The sequence below is a fragment of the Lethenteron reissneri genome, chromosome 60 (assembly GCF_015708825.2).
Source record: "Lethenteron reissneri isolate LAM-NWPU_2019-01 chromosome 60, ASM1570882v1, whole genome shotgun sequence".
In the NCBI taxonomy this organism is placed as follows: Eukaryota; Metazoa; Chordata; class Hyperoartia; order Petromyzontiformes; family Petromyzontidae; genus Lethenteron; species Lethenteron reissneri.
Window position 1 is genome coordinate 6,584,654 of NC_083838.1, and position 20,149 is coordinate 6,604,802.

Genomic DNA, 20,149 nt, shown 5'->3' on the forward strand with positions numbered 1-20,149 from the left:
AGACAAACAGTGTGACAATGAACCTACCTCATTGGAACCTCCTTTGCCAGTAGCAAAATATGATCATTGTTTTTTTACCCTTTTATCTGGCAACAAAACCGACACCTTTTTGCGCCTTTTGGCGTCATCTGGTCCAACACCATGTGAGACTAGGCTCTAAGAAAAGCTGTCTCGGGTGTGAACCAATCAACTTCAAGGACAGTGCATACATTTTCAGAGTTGTGTTTTTTGTTTGCATTCCGACCGCAGGTATTGTGCTCAATGCAAACATGACTCCTTGTAAAAAAAGGTGTCCGTTTTGTTGCCTGATAAAAGGGTAATAAAAAAAAATTATCAATGAACCTACCCGTTTAATCACAGACAGCTGCCGGGATTCAAGAGCCGAATGGCTCACAGGGCTATACCTAATAAATGAACTTGATTCGAACCCCGGATCTCAGCGGCGGCGCCAACTCAGCGCTCCGACCTCCGGGGCGAACCGGCCGCCTCAACGTGAGGTTCACTCCCACCAAGGCGAGAGTCAAAAGTTCACACCTTCATGGTGGTGATGTACTTGCTCAGCAGCTGGTTGATTATGTCGTTGGAGAGCAAGGGACCGAGGGCCTTCAAGTCCACGTCCTCAGCCAGGTCAGGGTGAGCCATGAGCTCCTCACTGTCGGTCACAGTGATGACACGGGCACAAGACAAAGATCCCCCGTATAGCCTTAACAGACTGTAGGGGCAAGTGCTGTTAGCGAGCACCTATGAAGGCCGGAACGGTACACGAGGGGGTGGGTGGCCAGCACCACGCCCGACCGCCTTTGTCTCCCCAGTGGCGATGTTTACACACTGCACCAGGTAGTCATTTAAGGCTGAGTCGACCTAGGGGAGGCCCAGGACCGGTTCAGATAATCGTCACTGGTGTTAGCCGTGAGCGGGAATCGAACCCGGGTCGCCAGGTTCATAGCGCAGCACGCTAACCACTACACTACCGCTCCCCACGGGCACACGCACACACACACACACAAGCACGCGTGGATGCACACACAGGTGTTGGTATGGCTTGCACTCATCAACTTCCACCCGGCATCTTACCAGGGGTGGGGGATTGTAACGATGTATCCATTCATAAATTTAAATCGATTCCTTTGCTCACGATGCATGCATTGCATCGTGCGTGTGATAATCGATTATTTTAGATGCGTGCTTAACGCGGTGTGTTAACCACCGCGCCACTGCTCCTCTCCATGGACATGTTATTCATCGTCAATAACTACCACCATCATCGTCATCGTCAGCCCTGACTAGCCACCACTACCGGGTGAAGGCGTCTCCCCCAAACCGTCGCCATCTCTCCCAGCGGTTAGCGTGCTGCCCTACGAAACTGGTGACATCAGTTCGATTCCCACTCACGGCCAATAACAGCAGCGAATATTTAAAATGGTCCTGGGTCCTCTACAAAGTCGAATCAGCCTCAAGTGAGTTCCTGGTGCGGCGTGTAACCAACAGCACTGGGGACACAGGCGGGCGGGCGTGATTCTGGCCACCCATCCGTCGCGATGTACGGTGCAAGACTTCACAGGTGCTCGCTAACAGCACCTGCCCCAACAGGCTATTATATAGCGGACCTTTGTCGTTGTTTACCCTTGCGTCCAGTGTAGGTGTGTGTGCGTATCCGTGCTCAACATCAACCTATGTTTCCGTTCCACATCTTTCACGTGGTTCTACATTTTTCACGTGGCGCTCAAGCGCACTTAGCCTGGCACGAGCGCCGTGGTGACGTCACCGCCACCGAGTGGCGAATGGTGGTTGTTGTGCGTCACCTGGGATAGGTGTTGAGCACCCAGGTGAGGAGAGACACGATTTCGTTCCCCTCCAGCTCGTCCGACACCATCTCTTGTAGGTGTGTGGACAGCGCGCTGTGGTACAGCCTCAGGTACAAGTTGAACACCTGCCAGCGTCACACAATTCACGTCACGGTTAATCCTCGAGTAAGCCAGAGTTTGCAGTTAAGCCACAAAGGCAAGGGTGCCTCCATTGATCATTATCTTCGCTTGTATACCCAGGAAAGCCTCGCCGAGTCTCAACACTCTCTTGCAGGCGGGTCCTGCCAAGTTTGCAAGGTGGCGGGCGATGTTGCCATGTGTTGCGTTTAGTTTGTTGTTCATCCACCCGTACCTCTGATTTGCACGGCTGGCTATGTAGGGTGCGAAAGTTCAACATACGTACGCGCACAACAGCTACAAGGTCATTTTTTGTTTTCTTTGTAGCGTTGGGAGGAAGCTGGAGCACCTGGAGGAAAGCCATGCAGAACGGGGGAGAGTAGAACACACAAACTACACACAGAGGAGGGAGTTCCCGCGTCGGGAATCGAACCCAGGTCACTTCTTGCCGTGAAGGCACGAGTGTTACCGCTGCCACCCAAACAAACGAACCGCACAAACACTGCGCTGTGTCAAGGGGTGGTTATTCGGTCGGGGTAGACGCGCGACGATTGGGCATGTATGTAGGTTGAACGTTTTTCGCACCGTACGTAGCCAACCTTGTTAATCGGTGGTGTGGGGGAAAGACAACAAGCTACACACAAAAAGCAGTTCTAAAACAATGAGTTTTCAATCTAGATGATGTAAAAGTGCATAGCTCCAGTGGCTTCCTAATATCAGAAGGAAGAGCATTCCAGATGGCCTGCAGAAGCGCATCTCGAAGCGCGTAATGCGGTGGCCGTGTTTGTTCGATGGCCAGCCAAATCTTCTTGGTTCTTTCGGTAAAGTCACGTAGAAGGGAAATAATAAAGACGCTGTCTTTCCGACAGACCTGGTTCTTCACCTGAGGATGGCTGCTTGCGTTGTGGCCGAAACGTCGTGAGAATTATTTTATTACGTTTTATTTTTATTATTTTATTATTTCCCTTCTACGTGACTTTACCGAAAGAACCAAGAAGATGAATCCCTGCAGTCACGAAAGCTTTTAATCGAAATTTTTTTATTATGTTTCATTTTTATTATTTTATTATTTCCCTTCTACGTGACTTTACCGAAAGAACCAAGAAGATGAATCCCTGCAGGCACGAAAGCTTTAAATCGAAAAGGCCAGCCAAATGTTCCAATGATCAGCCATCCTGGGGCGTTCCTCCCCGAGTTCTCAGCCGGTTCAACAAAATCAACACGAAACCCAAATCGTTGTTTCAACCCGGGCTGGGGCGTGCGTGCGTGCGCGCGGGGTCAAAGGTGGGCGCGGGCGGCACCTCGTAGCTGGGCGGAAAGCAGCAGGCGAGCATGTGGCGTGCCACGGTCAGGTCCTCCAGCACGTACTGCCGCGAGATCTCCAGGTGGCGCACCAGCCACATGCGGTCAGAGCCGCGCTCGTCCGGCTGGTTGGCCTCGATGCGCGTGCGCGCCGTGCTCTCCATCACGTCCATGCACTTCTTCCTCCACGCCTGGCGAGATTGGATGGCGATGACGACGACATGTTTGTGTGTGCGTGTGCAACGAGGGAGAGAGGTCAGGATTCTGTAACGCTTTCCAACGTGCACGTGTGTGTGTGTGTGTGTGTTTGTGCACACGCGTCTCCTCAAACATTTTTAATTTGCGATTAAACAAGTGTGGCGCTGCATGGGGCTCGGTGACATCATCAACATAATTAGCCAAATCACAGTGGGCGTGGCTTGTAATGGGTTTCCTGCCTTTGGGAGGCAGGATGTTGAATAACTACAATTTTTTTTTATTTAGCCGATTAAGCAACTTAACTTATCCGTCCAGCTAGATCATGAAGAAACCTTGAAGAGTGAGCAGCAGCTAACGGCAGAACCAGCGAGCGTGTCAATAAAAGGGCACGGTTGAATCCGCAATCCGGATAATCTGCCCGCCAAATAACGCCGAGTCAACCGCTAAACACGCTCCATTACCTTGGGCCGTCCCGGAGGCAGGAAGCTGGACTGCTTCTCCCTGTCGAGGGCGCGCTGATCCAGCTTCTCTTCGCGCTCGATGATGCGCAGCACCGACACCAGCAAGGAGGGGTCTCTGCTCGCCGAGTGTCGGTTACAGAGCGAGAGGGTACAGAAGCCGCGATAAGTGGAGTCGTTCTCGTAGCTCCTCACCTAAAGTTCACTAATTGTTCCCTAGCTCTTAATCTCCCCCTCATAACCACCACCACCACCACCGTTACTGTTCTCTCTTCAGTCTCATGACATGGCTATCACTCAATCCCCATTCATTCAATTCATTCATCACCATTTACTGTCATTTGCTTTCATCGAATTCACGCATTACAGATTTGCCCATTGCTTCCTCTCGTCCGTTTCATTCACGCCATCTCCACCATTACATTCACACAGGTTGTACCGTTGTTAATTCTGCGTAAAGCACCCTGATTAAGGCGCTATATAAATTGAGATAATCAATACCATCTTCTTGGTTCTTTCGGTAAAATCACATAGAAGGGAAATAATAAAATAATACAAATAAAACATAATAAAATAATTCTCACGACGTTTCGGCTACAACGCAAGCAGCCGTCCTCAGGTGAAGACCAGGTCTGTCACAAGACCAGGTCTGTCACCTGATTATTTATTATGTTTTATTTTTATTATTTTATTATTTCCCTTCTACGTGACTTTACCGAAAGAACCAAGAAGATGAATCCCTGCAGTCACGAAAGCTTTAAATCGAAATAATAAATACCCTGCAGAGGCGCTCTAGGACAGGGATTCCCAACCCCCGGGCCACACAGCAGCAAGAGGTGAGAGCGGCGAGTCCGCGCGTGGAACCCGCCCCCATTATTTTATTCACCGCTTCTGTCCGTGCCTCTGTTCCGCACTGCGCACTTGTCTCAGCCACACAGTTTTGTTAAGCCCACAAGCTCTAACCCCTAGCCAGAATGAGTAAAAAACAAACGTCGCCGGAGAGCTGCTTTGAAAAGGGGGAAAGACCCAATGATGAACACCCCCCCTCCCCACCGGTCCTTGAAAAAATTGTCTTCCACGAAACCAGTCCCTGGTGCCAAAAAGGTTGGGGACCGCTGCTCTAAGAGCCAGAACCAAACAGTGGCGGATACGAGTAGCTGCAAGAGCGTCCCAATGACTCAATTGGGATTATACGAATGAACCTCAACCCCATACTCTTAGTTCTTTCGGTAAAGTCACGTAGGTAAAAAAATGAAATATTAATAAAAATAAAACAATAAAATCACGACGTTTCGGAGGCAACACAAGTCTCCGTCATCAGGTGGGACCGTCACAGCCAGATTTGCTGCATCAAGTGAGGGAGGGATTCAAGATGCAAGCCCTTGCCTCACTTGATGCAGCAAATCTGGCTGTGACGGTCCCACCTGATGACGGAGACTTGTGTTGCCTCCGAAACGTCGTGATTTAATTGTTTTATTTTTATTAATATTAATTTCATTTTTTACCTACGTGACTTTACCGAAAGAACTAAGAGTATGATTCCTTGCAGTCACGAAAGCTTCAAATCTAGAACCTCAACCCCAACACCAAAAACTTGGCAGGACCCTCCAGAAAAAAAAGTTGTCTTGAGACTCACCGAGGCTTTTCTGGATGAACAAGCTTTACGTATGTATGTGTGTATGCTGAACTTATTTCGCACCGTACGTAGCCAACCGTGCTTATCGGAGAAAATAATAATCATCAGAAAACACCATTGGAACCTCATTTGCCAGTAAAAAATATGATAATTGTTTTTTTACCCTTTTATCTGGCAACAAAACTGACACATTTTTTACAAGGAGTCATGTTTGAATAGACCACAATACCTGCAGTCATAATACAAACAAAAAACACAACTCTGAGAATGTATGCACTGTCCTTGAAGTTGATTGGTCCACACCCGAGACAGCTTTCCTTAGAGCCTAGTCTCACATGGTGTTGGACCAGATGACGCCAACACCATGTGAGACTAAGCTCTAAGGAAAGCTGTCTCGGGTGTGGACCAATCAACTTCAAGGACAGTGCATACATTATCAGAGTTATGTTTTTTGTTTGCATTCCGACTGCAGGTATTGTGGTCAATGTAAACATGACTCCTTGTAAAAAAGGTGTCAGTTTTGTTGCCAGATAAAAGGGTAAAAAAACAATTATCATCATCAGAAAAGATTGGGGGGGGGGGGGTAAATGCCAGCAAGGAAGAGGCTGTACCTGCGTACGGTGGACAGCGCCCTCTCCAGCACGAGCCAAAGCTGCTTGGCGAGGGCGTGCGACAGCTCGCTGGTGGCGGAGAAGTAGGCCTTGATGAGGCTCATGTCGGCCGTGTTGCGCGGGTCCATGCGGTACTGCTCGTAGAGGAGTTCGTCGCGCGAGCTCTCCAGCTCCATCAGCGCCGTGTGTGCCTCCAGCAGCTGGCCCTGCTCGATCAGCGAGTGCGTGTTGCGCACGATCTCCGGCACTGAGACGGGCACGGGGGGTTACAACGTGCGCGCGTCAACAAAAGCCGCAAAGATCCCCTCCTCGTATGAGCCGTCGACAGACCGTCGGGTGCAAGCGCTGCTAACAAGCTGCGATGAAGGCCGGCGACAGCGCACGACGGGGTGATTGGTCAGCGCTACGCCCGGCCGCCTTTGCCTCCCCAATGTTCACACACCGCACCAGGCTGAGTCGACCTAAGGGAGGCCCTGAGCTGGTTCAGACATCCGCCACTGTGAGTGGGAACCGCACGCAGTGCGCTCGGGTTAACTCATTAACCTGTATTTTTAAATAAACCCATCAAGACATTTTAAGTACAAAGAATATTTTTTAAGAATATTATAAAACTTTTAAATGTAACATATCCAGATTGGATTTACAGTTTTTTTTACAACATGTTCAATATGGCTATGTAAATCATATGAATTGCACTTACAACAAATATTATAGGGTATTCAATTTGTACCTGAGGCTTTCTTAAGATGTATTTCTCTACCATCCCTAATCCTAATATTTAATATCATTGCTATCCCTAGTAATAGCTGTTGAATTAACCTAATTGAATTTATATCCTAAAGATATGGCCCTTTTCTGCATACTGCAGAACAGAAATAACGATTCATCTTCTTAAGTTCTTTCGGTAAAGTCACTTCTTGGTTTTTTCCGTAAAGTCACGAAAGAACCAAGAAGATGAATCCCTGCAGTCACGAAAGCTTTAAGTAAAAATAACGATTGTAGAAAAACCTTTCCCAGAACCCTGCTTGCTGTCCCTAGTAACAGCTGTTGAATTAGCCTAGTTGAATTTCTATCCTAAAGATATGGCCCATTTCTGCATACTGCAGAACAGAAATAACGATTCATCTTCTTAAGTTCTTTCGGTAAAGTCACTTCTTGGTTTTTTCCGTAAAGTCACGAAAGAACCAAGAAGATGAATCCCTGCAGTCACGAAAGCTTTAAATAGAAATAACGATTGTAGAAAAACCTTTCCCAGAACCCTGCTTGCTGTCCCTAGTAACAGCTGTTGAATTAGCCTAGTTGAATTTCTATCCTAAAGATATGGCCCATTTCTGCATACTGCAGAACAGAAATAACGATTCATCTTCTTAAGTTCTTTCGGTAAAGTCACTTCTTGGTTTTTTCGGTAAAGTCACGAAAGAACCAAGAAGATGAATCCCTGCAGTCACGAAAGCTTTAAGTAGAAATAACGATTGTAGAAAAACCTTTCCCAGAACCCTGCTTGCCACAACAAAACGATGGGGGAAGGGGGGGGATGGGTCCCGCGACGCACCTGCTGCTACCGCCGCTACCGCCGCTCACCCGAGAAGATGTTCTTGAGGTTCTCGACCGCGGCCGCCAGCTGGCTGTGCTGCACCACGGCGTCCTTGACGTCGCGCAGGCCCTCGATGGCGGCGATGCTGCTCTGCCAGTCGCGGCCGACGTCGGCAAGCGACCCACGCACCTCGCACGAGTCGCTCAGCGCCGTGTGCAGCTGCGACAGCCCCGTGCGCACACCATCCAGCTGCGACTGGATCGCCGCCTGCGCCGGGCGGGTATAGCGGACGCCGACAACTATTACCCATTTCCCATCGGCACATCCATCCAAGCCGGATCAGCGGAGGCCATCACGGTACAGGTGGTTTTTCTGTTGGCTATTTGCTGTGTTAAGCCAGAACCAAACGGGGATATGCAGGCCTCACAAGACAATGGAATCGAGCTCAGGGCCAAGCAGGGCCAGGCAGGGGTGGGGGCTAATGACATGCCGATTGCATGTGACATCAGTCACTACACATCTACATGCATCTCGGCGAATTGGGATCTACGGATGAAACGCGCCTTACAATTGTAAATCATAATTATTATTTATTATCTCAACGCATTCATCGAATGTGACGTCAGCACAATGTCTGGACACCGACTCATCGTTAATCGCGCGTGACGTCAATCGCATGGGCCTGTTGTGCAATGGAAAAAACGATCCGGGATGTTGAAAGTCCTAGTCGGCCCTTTTAAGACGTACTTTCGATCCGTTCTTCACGTAACCCAAGGGTGGCTCGATCACGGCTCATGATGATGATCAAGATTCGGGCCTCGGAAAGGAAAAGGTTCTACCCCTCCCTGCATGTACAGCGACCGCACCTTGAGGCGGGCCTCCACGGACGCCTTCTTGCGTGCCTCTCTCCGCCGGTACTGCTCCGCCTTGTCCAGCTGGTCGGGCCGCTGCAGCATGCTGGCGACGCGCTGCACCGCCGTCTCCATCGCCTCGCGATCCGTCCTCTCCATCTCCGCTTTGCCGATCCCGCCTACCGTCGCTGAAAACGCAACGGAACGGACCACAGTCGACGATGCCGACCAAGACGTTGGCCAGCTCACTTTCGCGCGTAACGTTCTATTTTATCTTCTTAGTTCTTTCGGTAAAGTCACGTAGAAGGGAAGTAATAAAATAATAAAAATAAATATTTTATTATGTTTTTATTTTTTTATTTTATTACTTCCCTTCTACGTGACTTTACCGAAAGAACCAAGAAGATGAATCCCTGCAGTCACGAAAGCTTTAAATCGAAATTTCTATTTTATTTCGCACAGCACGCTGTTTTAAAATTACGAGCTGCTCCTCACTCGTTGAGGGTCAGTGACGTGCTGCCCATGTGACCGAAAGAACACACGTCAGCAAGTTCAACGGTTACATTATACTGGTAGGAACCTCCTGGTTACACCAGCCCACAGGGGATTATTGTGTCCGTCCGTCGTGCAGGGAGGGGCTGGGTGGGGAGGGAGGGGCTGGGTGGGGAGGGGAGGGTGGAGAGGGGCTGGGTGGGGAGGGGCTGGGAGGGGCTGGGTGGGGAGGGGCTGGTCACCCCGTGGTGCCCTTATAAAACTCAACGTTTAACCTACTCACGCCGGCTTGTGCCCGTCCTCACAGTCGGGCATATTTGCGGAATACACCACGCCGCCGTTGACCCTGGCCATTGACCGAGCAACCCGACGTTCCTACCAGCTCCCTCCGCAGGAATGTGTTAAAGCTAATTCTCGGGCTGTATCATCCACCTTATTCTATGTGGGTAAACAATAAACGTCATTGTTTAGCCGATTATGCAAAACATGAAGTGACATCACTTGCAGTACTGTATTGCATTTATAGTCTTAAGCAAATGGTCAAAAGTGTCAACAAATAATGATGATTCCCCCGGTCAGCCGTGTCAAGTGATCCACTTAAGACCAAAAGGACTTAACTTCAATGTTTATGGTTAAAACATCAAAGTGGATTTCTGTGCAAACGAAAATGACATAAAAAATGAAAACAAAAGCCTACGCGTTATTAAAACTGAAAATGAAATTCATATCCCGTTTGCAGCCCTTAAGCACAGTGGTGGAAATTCCACGTTACTTTGGCCGCAGTCGATCCAACCTTGGCACAACCACTGTTGACATACGATAAAGTAAAGATGACATGTACTGTTGAATGCCTTTCATAATGTGTTCCATTTAACATTAAAATGTGTAATATTATGTTTAGCAGATACACCATGTGCTCACAAAAGTGCGTAGCCCGCAATTCACACTGATATCTTCAACTCTGCAAAAATTACCCCAAAAAAATATCATGCAACAAGTTAGAACCACACTTGAGCATCAACGCAGCAGTCGTAACGTAACACTTTAACGCTTTAGAAAAACAAACAAACACCGACCGCCTAAAATTCGATTTAAAGCTTTCGTGACTACAGGGATTCATATTTTTGGTTCTTTCGGTAAAGTCACGTAGAAGGGAAATAATAAAAAGAAAAATTTACTTTTATTTTATTATTTCCCTTCTACGTGACTTTACCTAAAGAACCAAGAATATACTGACCTGCCTAGGGCTGAACGATTAATCGATTTCAAATCGATATATAAAATACATTTTTTTATAAAAAATAATTATTTTTATTATTTCTACGTGACTTTACCGAAGGTAAATAATAAAAATACTTCTTTTATTATTTCCCTTCTACGTGACTTTACCGAAAGAACCAAAAATATACTGACTGCCTAACTTAAAATTGTAACCGCGATCGTTAACCCAACGCGGCCTACACGTTCCACGTACCCTGCGCTCTTTCCTGAGCGCCCGCGGGGAAAAGGTGGCCCGACCCCGGGTGACAGAACCAGCAGAGGTGGCGTATCTCGCCGGGGTTGAGAAACTCACGAATTGAAATACCACGTTGAGACACTTTAAACAACTACATGTTCATGTTTTCATTTTATCCAGGTTGCATGGCCCCACCGAGCTTGCCTATATAGTAGGGCTGATCGATTAATCGATTTCAAATCGAAATTTGAAACAATGCGATTAGCAAATCGAAAAAGCTGCGATTTTTTGCGATTTGAAAAGTCATATTTCTTATTGGAATTGTTTGATTTTCTATTATTTTTATAACTTAATGTATTTAACTTAACAATTGTTCTGTTTGCTTGTTCTATTTCAAATTTTTTTTTATAATGAATATATTTTAAGTTATCATCCTTGCATTAGAATATATAGAGCAGTTCATATTTTGATGGTATCATGTGGTAATGCTCTATCACATGTTTTAAATCGATTACACAGTGAATATATAACTTAAGCTTGAATCGCAAATCAAATCACAATATCTGTCAGAAAAATCGCAATTAGATATTTTCCACGAATCGTGGGCTTATAATCATAATCGTAATCTTGTAGAAATGTATAGCAGCCAAATATTCTAAACAAGGTGGCTTTTCATCACCGAGAAATACACAGCTGCCAAAAATACTCTAAACTAGGTGGCTTTTCATCACGGAGAAATTTACAGCAGCCAAATATTCTAAACGCGTGATGTTGATTCTAAATGTGGAGGAAACAAACGGGAGGTCCCTGAGAATACATCCACGCGACCACCACGTGGAGAGAGACACGCAAACTCCAAATATACAGCAGTGGTCAGTGTCGTGGATCGAACCCACGACCTCCTGTACACCAGGCGAGGTAGTTAACATCTCCTAGCCACCGTGATGATGATGAGAGAGAGACACGCAAACTCCAAATGTACAGCAGCAGGCGTCAGTGTCAGTTGTCAGGATCGAACCCACGACATCCTGTACACCAGGCGAGGTAGTTAACATCTCCTAGCCACCGTGATGATGATGAGAGAGAGAGACACGCAAACTCCAAATATACAGTAGGTATCAGTGTCAGGATCGAACCCACGACCTCCTGTACACCAGGCGAGGTAGTTAACATCTCATAGCCACCGTCATGATGATGAGAGAGACACACAGACTATAAATATACAGCAGGTATCAGTGTCAGGATCAAACCCACAACCTCCTGCGTACCAGGCGAGGTAGTTAACATCTCATAGCCACCGTGATGATAAGAGAGACACGCAAACTCCAAATATACAGTAGGTATCAGTGTCAGGATCTAACCCATGACCTCTTGTTTACCAAGCGAGGTAGTTAACATCTCCTAGCCACCGTGATGATGAGAGACACACAAACTCCAAATACACAGCAGCAGGCTTCAGTGTCAAGATCGAACCCACGACCTCCTGCGCACCAGGCGAGGTAGTTAACATCTCATAGCCACCGTCATGATGATAAGAGAGACACACAGACTATAAATATACAGCAGGTATCAGTGTCAGGATCAAACCCACAACCTCCTGCGTACCAGGCGAGGTAGTTAACATCTCATAGCCACCGTCATGATGATGATGAGAGAGACACACAGACTATAAATATACAGCAGGTATCAGTGTCAGGATCGAACCCACGACCTCTTGTTTACCAAGCGAGGTAGTTAACATCTCCTAGCCACCGTGATGATGAGAGACACACAAACTCCAAATACACAGCAGCAGGCTTCAGTGTCAAGATCGAACCCACGACCTCCTGCGCACCAGGCGAGGTAGTTAACATCTCATAGCCACCGTCATGATGATGATGAGAGAGACACACAGACTATAAATATACAGCAGGTATCAGTGTCGTGGATCTAACCTACGACCCCGGGCCCTGGACGTGATACCCTGCACGTACCCGCCTGTTTGGTATCCTCCGTGAGCATCGCACTCGCCGAGAAGACCGCGGCAGGGATGGGCCCGGAAGTTTTCTTTGTGCGGGTTTTTATTATTTACTGTACTTACCCCGAATGCAACGAAGATTACACATTAAAACCGAAGCATCGTCGTTGTCAAGAAACTACACGAAACAAATAAGCTCTCCATTCGGCTTAAAATAAAAACACGATGAATTGTCACAAGTTGTGCGGTCAGCTGGAAGGGGAGGGCTGACGTCCCACTGACGTTTTTTTTATTTTACAATCATCGCCTTCAATGCGTTGACAGAATGTTTGTGCTCAACTCTGCCATCACGTGTCCGGCTGTGGTCATCGTCAGCTACAGTCTATCTACTGCTGGGTGATGCCCTCCGCAAGCCGCCGCCACCACGATACGATACACTACACTATAATATACACGACTATATACTACACTACTATACACTACAATATACACTACTATACATTACACTATACACTACCACACACTACACTATACACTACTATACACTACTACACTACTATACACTACACTATACACCACTATACATTACACTATACACTACCACACACTACACTATACACTACCACACACTACACTATACACTACCACACACAACACTATACACTACGCTATACACTACTATACACTATACATTACTATACACTACACTATACACTACTATACACTACAATACTATACACTACACTATACACTACTATACACTACACACTACACTGCTATACACTACACTATACACTACAAAACTATACACTACTCTACACTACACAATGCAACACAACACAGAGAGCCAGCCAACACAACAGCATTGTGTTTCTAAGTTTACTATATTTGTTTTTCTCATTCATTCTAACCTGATGATGGTTGCTTGTGTTGCAATCGAAACGTCGTATTATATTAACACATTCCTGCGGAGGGAGCTGGTAGGAGCGTCGGGTTGCTCGGTCAATGGCCTGCAGGGTCAACGGCGGCGTGGTGTATTCCGCAAATATGGCCGACTGTGAGGGCGGGCACAAGCCGGCGTGAGTAGGTTAAACGTTGAGTTTTATAAGGGCACCACGGGGTGACCAGCCCCTCCCCACCCAGCCCCTCCCCACCCACCCCCCACCCCTCCCACCCCCCACCCAGCCCCACCCTCCCACCCCCACCCAGCCCCACCCCTCCCACCCCCCACCCAGCCCCTCCCCTCCCTCCCCACCAAGCCCCTCCCCACCCTCCCCTCCCCACCCAGCCCCTCCCCTCCCTCCCCACCCAGCCCCTCCCCACCCTCCCACCCAGCCCCACCCCTCCCCACCCAGCCCCACCCCTCCCCACCCAGCCCCTCCCCCCTACCCAGCCCCTCCCTGCACGACGGACGGACACAATAATCCCCTGTGGGCTGGTGTAACCAGGAGGTTCCTACCAGTATTATTAGATTTTATTTTCTACGTGACTTTACCGAAAGAACCAAAGAGTAATTCCTGCAGTCACGAAAGCTTCGAATCATTGTTAAAGTTGTGCCCTACCCCAAGCTCTTGGGATAAATAATAACAATAATCAGGGTGAGTCCCTTTTTACACACTTTAAGAGCTATGCAAGGACCCCTGTTCTTAGGTACGTAGATCAACAAATACTCTAATGCGGTTCATTTGTAAAATATAAATTTATTATAGTTTATATTAAACAAAACGCGTTTCGTTTACAACAGCGGACACTTGGCCCCGCTGGCTTTCCGTAAGGTAAAGCGGGACGCAAATAATTTAATTATTTAAACCCGCTCGTAAATTTGGCGGGAAAAAGTTACTGACGACTCGCAGGCCGCAAGTTCCACGCTACCCAAAGTGAGTTGATTCCTCGACGATTACAGCTGGCGGCGGCAATTTATCGACTAAACTGAGGCGATTTAACTCTAGCCCCAGATTAACCGATGCGTTACGGGGCGTCCCGCCTGTTTTAGGTGAGTTTAAGCCACGTTTGCCCGTGCCAGAGCCCTTCAAGGGCCTACCTCTGTCGATCACCTCAACACTCTATACACTTAATTCTAGATTTGAAGCTTATATACACTTCGCGCTCGCCGAATTCTCGGGATTGTAAAGACGCAGCTTTACTCTCTTGTCTTTTAAAAGCATCAGCAGCTTGGTGGGGGTTATGAGAAGGGACGCGATGAGGGGATACTTCTCGTAAAAGTCGGTGTGTAGAAACAACGCGTCAGGTTTTAATAATAACGCAAATCATCGCTAGCCCCCCCCCTCCTATAAACGTCTACTTATTTATTGATTTGAAGCTTTAATTTATTTATTGGTTCTTTCGGTAAAGTCACGTAGGTATAAAATAGAATACGACGTTTCGGGCGCAACACAAGCGTCGGTCATCTGATGAACAGATGACGACCGCTTGTGTTGCGATCGAAACTTCGTGATTAAAGTTATTTTATTTACTACCTACGTGACTTTACCGAAATAACCAAAGAGTTTGTCTACTTCTTTGTTCCGTTATCTGTTAAGCAACAGCAGCGTTAACATCGGGGAGTTTGATGAGCCTAATGAGTGGTGGTATTTTGCCGAATCGGGGTATCGATTCGTCGTTCACTAACTTCCGATATTAGTTCGCCACTGGATATAAGCACTTTTAAATCAAGATTGGACAAACTCATGTTTTTAAAGCTGTTTTGTGTCTTTAGTTTGTTCTTTTCCCCCCGCAGCTACCGATTCGTGCGCTTGGCTACGTACGGTGCGAAAGAAGTCCAACGTACTGTAGTACACACACACGTTCCATGCTTCTGTTATGTGTAACCAAAGTCGCCTTGTAAGCTAAATTATGTATAACTTGCCGACGTTTCTGGCAACGGCCCTTCTTCAGAACAAGGAGGGGGGGGGGGAAGGTCATGGTGATGTGGCATTTGCAGGGTCAGCTCTGCTATTAAAGCGCCTGGAGTCTTCTTGCTGTGGTTTTCCCACCTGATGATGATTGCTTGTGTTGCAATCGAAACGTCGTGATTTATTTAGTTTCTACCTACGTGACTTTACCGAAAGAACCAAAGAGTATGGACTCTTCTAGTTCTGAATTGTGGTATTCGTGAGCGAAGTGGCCAGGAGATGGCATCAATGTGCAGCGGTGGATTAGTTGAACAGACAGACACAGTGGTGGTGATTGTGAAGTGACACTTGCAGAGTTGCCAAAGCTCAGCTAAGAATGCGCCTGGTTTGTTCCAGTACCTAATTGTGGTATTCGTGAGCAAAGTGGCCAGAAGATGGCATCACTGCAACAGTGGATTGTTGAACATACGGACACAGTGTTGGTGATGGTGAAGTGACATTTGTAGAATCGCCAAAGCTCAGCTAAGAATGCGCCTGGTCTGTTCCAGGACCTAATTGTGGTAGTCGTGAGCGAAGTGGCCAGGAGATGGCATCACTGTGCAGCAGTGGATTAGTTGAACACTTAGTAGTCGGGCTTTCGCGACCAATATTATCCACAATAAAGGTTTTTGGGTTAGATCACGTAGATATAAATGTGTCGTTAAACCCGCCACCACCCGACACAGCCAATTACTGCAGTAAGGTTTGTCACGTAAATAAAACGTTCCGATTCGTTACTCGAATTGTAAATGTGGGTTTACTCTCCAACATACCGTTGTGCTGAACTAGTAACGAATTGGCATGTTTTTGTTTACGTGACAAACCTTACTAATTGGTTGTGCCAGGTGTTGGCGACTTTAACGACGCATTTATATTTACGCGATCTAACCCAAAAACCTAAATTATGGAAAGCGGTGTAAATGTTGTGGCTTGGCTCTCCAACACACCGGTGTGCTGTACTGGTGACGAATTGGCATGTTCTGTTTACGTGACAACGCTTACTAGTTTGCTGTGTTGGGTGGTGGCGGGTTTTAATGACCTTAATATATTTACGTGATCTAACCCAAAAAAAATATTATGGAGCAGTGGATTGTTGACCACACGGACAGAGCTAATAATAAAGGGAAATTATCAGTCAACTTTTGAACATACCGCCGCAAAGTATTCACTCATTCTCACCTAAAGAGAGGACGAAACGTCGTATATATTGACCAATGTGTTGAGCTTTCTGTACTTTATGCTTGGTGGTCGTTGTCCATCCGAGCTTACTTTGCCTGGTGGCGTTGCTCTCAAAGGCGTGTAGCTCCCTGCATTGACAGACACTAAATGCACAAACGCGTTCATCCTTCGTTGAAAATATGCCATGGAGAAAAAGCATTGCCTGAAACGTCGCTTATAAAAAATGTGTCTTGGTGTACACGAGGTTGTGGGTTCGATCCCGACCCTGACGCCTGTTGTATATTTGGAGTTTTAATGCTCTCTCTCCCCGTGGTCACGTGGATTTTTCTCCCGATATTTCCATCTACGTTTAGAAACATGCGTTTAGAGTATTTGGCTGTATTCAATTCCCACATGATAAGCCACTTCGTTGACCTATCTTTTGTGGCCAGGTCGCTTCTGCAAAACAGCTATATAGCTCAGTGGACCTTACCTGGTAACATACAAAGTGTACAAGTGGTGTATAGTGTGTGTTGACGAATCTGAGTTTGTTGGGAAATCGTTAATAATCTTACCCGTGCCCCCTTTCTGATCGCCCCTGTCTCTCTCTCAGACGCGGTCGCGATGTCGGACGGCAATCTGATGATGTACGAGACGCAGCACTTTGGCTTCACGCCGCAGTCGTGCCTGGACGGCATGTACAACGCGGTGCAGGAGTACATCTACAGCGTGCTCAAGGCGGTGGAGGACTGCGTGCTGGAGAACGTGGCGCGCGGAGCGAGCCAATCCTCCTCCGTGGAGAAGGTCCGCCAAGGCACCCAGCTGCTCATCGACCACATGAAGGTGCGCGTCGCCCACGGGCGGATGTTCAGCATCCCACTCCTTGGGAGTTTCCGAGCCAGCTTTTTACAACGGGCGGAAAAACCGTGTTATTCCGAAGAGCTTACGACGCGCGATCGGCACGCATCCATGATGTACTGGTCTCGTAACAGTGCGGAATAACAAATGTTCGCGCATACTCGATTTACTTTGTTTACATTCGACAAACACTACTGCGCACAGTTTGGTGGTCGTGCTATTTAGCAGCTCCGATGTGCTTGCTGTGGGTTGTTTAGCACGATGTCCGACGTTTCTCTTCACGTGCGTGGGAGCTTCTGCAGGAAACCGAAAGGTTTTGTTCGGTTTGCGAGGAAAATCCCGAGAGTACCTGGGGGAGAAGCGAGGGAGGAGAACACGCGTAGGTTCAACGATTCTCATTCTACCTCGCCAACAGTCGCAGCTGGACATGACGTTCGAGCTGATTGAGATCTACATGGCGGAGCGCGTCTTCACGGTGCCGCCCGGCGTGCTGCTGCCCGAGGACCAGCTGCACGCCGCGCCGCTCGCCAACGACGCAGACGAGGAGCGCCAGCTCGACACCGAGCTCGCCAAGATGCGCAGTCGGCACCGGCAGGAGATGGACATCCAGTACGTGCTGCTCGTTATCCACCCACGCCACGCACGCCACGCACGCCATGCACGCTACGCACACGACGCACGCGACGCTCGCAAGCTGCCGTGCTTTTGTTTTATCCGGGCCTATGCCTCCACCCCATTAATTACCCTCCATAATTAAAAGTTGTGAAATGTCATTCCTGCATTTGGACACGATTGGCTCACTGGGCTCTCACTTGGTAAAGAATCATGGCCCAGGACAGGATGCGGGTGTATGGAAGAAGACCAGCGCGGCCGGCAGATCTGCGCGTTATCACCAACCGGTGAAAATGTCCGTAGACGAACCGACGTTACCCTCCGATGCTCTGAACAAGCTACCACCCTGCCCGCCCACCCCGCAGGGGTCGCTTGCAGGCCGAGCTGGAGGAGCAGCGCGCGGTGCAGGAGGCGCTGGAGGCCACGCTACGCCGTTTTGACGACCTGGAGCGGGTTTGGCGCGAGCGCGTGGGCACAGACGCGGCGCAGGCGCTCCGCTTCTGCCTGCAGCGTGCGCAGCAGCTGTGCGAGCGGGCGGGCGCCATGCGCGCGCAACGGTCGCTCGCACAGGAGCCCACGGCGGCGGCGGCGCCACTAGCGGCGCCACCAGCGGAGTGATGAGTGCCGTCGCTCTCGTTACCGTCGTTACCAAGGTTGAATTTCTCGCCGAATGTATCGCGGGTCGCTGGCAGGACTGGAGAGTGTTGTGTGCGCGTGACTAGTAGTAGCCACAGCCGTAGCGAGGGGTGGTATGCTGGATGTGGTGTGCCAGGTCGCAGGCCCGGCTGAAATTAAGCCACTCCCTCGATTCCATATGCTTATGGGAAGTTTGGGGCCCGGAGGGATTGATTGCACTGCTGTTGCTGTCGTACAGCGGTGGATTTTCACGAAAGTAAATTCGATAAACCCTGGTAGTGGAAAAGAGGGTTGGTTGTCGGCAGGCTAACACAGTTTGGTGCTGCCTGTAACCCAGCGGTTTTCAGCGTGTTTAGGAAGCAGCGCCTGAGTGGCGGCTTTTGAGAATGAATTGGCGCCACCACCAAAAATCGTATTTGTTGGCATTGTGTGCCAGATGTTTTGGAAGGTTTCCATGTTCGAAATGCAGCCAGTTACAAAAATTTAGATCCACAAGTGGGCGAGTGCGCCGTGGCCTGAACACACGACCGGTCAGAGGCATCGCAGGCCACGACCCAGGGCCATGTGACGATTCATCGATTAAAATTGATTCTTCCACCCGACGTGAAATGCGGAGAATAATTACGCCTGTAATATTTATTGTTTAACATTCGTGGAATTGACATACTCGCGTTACGTTTTAGGCTAACGGAGTGAACGGACTATGTAAAAGATATATGTGACAACAATTTGTGCTGTTTAAAAAATATATAATTTGCATTGTGTACTGTTTTAAATATCTTCCTACCCACAATAGTGCCACATGACATTACTTTTTGTTCGGGTGGGAAGTAGCTCGAAAGTGATGTCATTTTTTCAGGTTAATCCGGAGCAAAACAAAATCCGGATCTTTAGAAATGTTGTATATAGGTTCGATATTTTGATGGGGCAATTAAGAGAGTTTCTGTAGTATACGATATGAAAATTAAATGTGGGACTTGCATTTAGTAGCTTGCATTGGTGTCAAGGCAGTCAGGTTGGGGTGTGCAGTGTACCCCATTGCAAAGTGATACGTAATATTTGGGCGGGGGGGGGGGGGTACAGGGAGGGCGGTTGAATGGCATACCACGTTCTGGAAATTCCAGATTCTGCCGTGAATACTTTGTGAATTAGTAATGTGTCGGTCGCTTAATAAATGAATAAAATGGTATTGAGTCACCAGGCTCACTCGCCCACACACCGCACGTGCACGCGCACACACGAGTCATTGTTAAAAATAACACGTAAACAAAGTGATGCAGAAATTACAGGTCTTTACTACGTATGGAGAAAACATTTCATAGCAACCGCAAGATGATTGTCATTAGTCGTAAGCAAAATATTGCATTTTTTTAAAGACGTAATCACAGTAAACAATGCTACAGGGTTACAGCAGTGGGCAGTAGATCGCAATGCAGCAACACCCATTGTGCTGTACCTCTATGCTTCCACGTCTTCACCAACCAGTGTTATGAGGTATGGTCAAATAGGCCCCACATGCTGCAACAAAGGAAGGTCCATATTCCAGCAGTGAACTGAGAAATTAAACAATGCTACAA

The 20,149-nt window shown here is 48.0% G+C and overlaps 2 protein-coding genes across 6 annotated transcripts in view; one reads left to right on the plus strand and one right to left on the minus strand.

Moving 5' to 3' along the window:
- Positions 1 to 13,492, minus strand: part of LOC133357898 (exocyst complex component 3-like) — a 28,925-nt gene extending 15,433 nt beyond the window's left edge. The window contains exons 1-8 of one of the 3 annotated variants that reach the window (XM_061576069.1): positions 13,329 to 13,492; positions 8,528 to 8,700; positions 7,709 to 7,928; positions 6,128 to 6,374; positions 3,884 to 3,998; positions 3,224 to 3,415; positions 1,803 to 1,930; positions 535 to 652 (exon numbers count right to left, since the gene is read on the minus strand). In XM_061576069.1, the coding sequence (XP_061432053.1) occupies positions 535 to 652; positions 1,803 to 1,930; positions 3,224 to 3,415; positions 3,884 to 3,998; positions 6,128 to 6,374; positions 7,709 to 7,928; positions 8,528 to 8,671 (1,164 nt within the window). In that variant the 5' untranslated portion in view covers positions 8,672 to 8,700; positions 13,329 to 13,492. Of the gene's footprint in view, positions 1 to 534; positions 653 to 1,802; positions 1,931 to 3,223; positions 3,416 to 3,883; positions 3,999 to 6,127; positions 6,375 to 7,708; positions 7,929 to 8,527; positions 8,701 to 10,478; positions 10,585 to 12,433; positions 12,739 to 13,328 lie in introns of those variants that run through there. The other 2 variants (XM_061576068.1, XM_061576070.1) reach the window with 2 other exon arrangements.
- A 743-nt stretch (positions 13,493 to 14,235) lies between these two features.
- Positions 14,236 to 19,632, plus strand: MIS12 (MIS12 kinetochore complex component). Of its 3 annotated transcripts, XM_061576245.1 has the most exons (5): positions 14,240 to 14,294; positions 15,155 to 15,206; positions 17,080 to 17,309; positions 17,740 to 17,933; positions 18,302 to 19,632. In XM_061576245.1, the coding sequence occupies exons 3-5, from the start codon at positions 17,091 to 17,093 to the stop codon at positions 18,552 to 18,554; spliced, it is 666 nt and encodes a 221-aa protein (XP_061432229.1). In that variant the 5' UTR covers positions 14,240 to 14,294; positions 15,155 to 15,206; positions 17,080 to 17,090; the 3' UTR covers positions 18,555 to 19,632. The 3 variants fall into 3 exon arrangements, with proteins under 3 accessions (XP_061432230.1, XP_061432229.1, XP_061432231.1); XM_061576246.1 differs by lacking the exon at positions 15,155 to 15,206 and having other exon boundaries at positions 14,236 to 14,294; XM_061576247.1 differs by lacking the exon at positions 15,155 to 15,206 and having other exon boundaries at positions 14,272 to 14,410.
- The last annotated feature ends 517 nt before the right edge of the window (positions 19,633 to 20,149 follow it).

Coding starts and splice junctions, on each gene's coding strand:
- MIS12 (XM_061576246.1), top strand. CDS start 17,091: ATGTCGGACGGCAATCTGATGATGTACGAGACGCAGCACTTTGGCTTC. Junction 17,310..17,739: donor TGCTCATCGACCACATGAAG/GTGCGCGTCGCC, acceptor CCTCGCCAACAG/TCGCAGCTGGACATGACGTT. Junction 17,934..18,301: donor CGGCAGGAGATGGACATCCA/GTACGTGCTGCT, acceptor CCCACCCCGCAG/GGGTCGCTTGCAGGCCGAGC.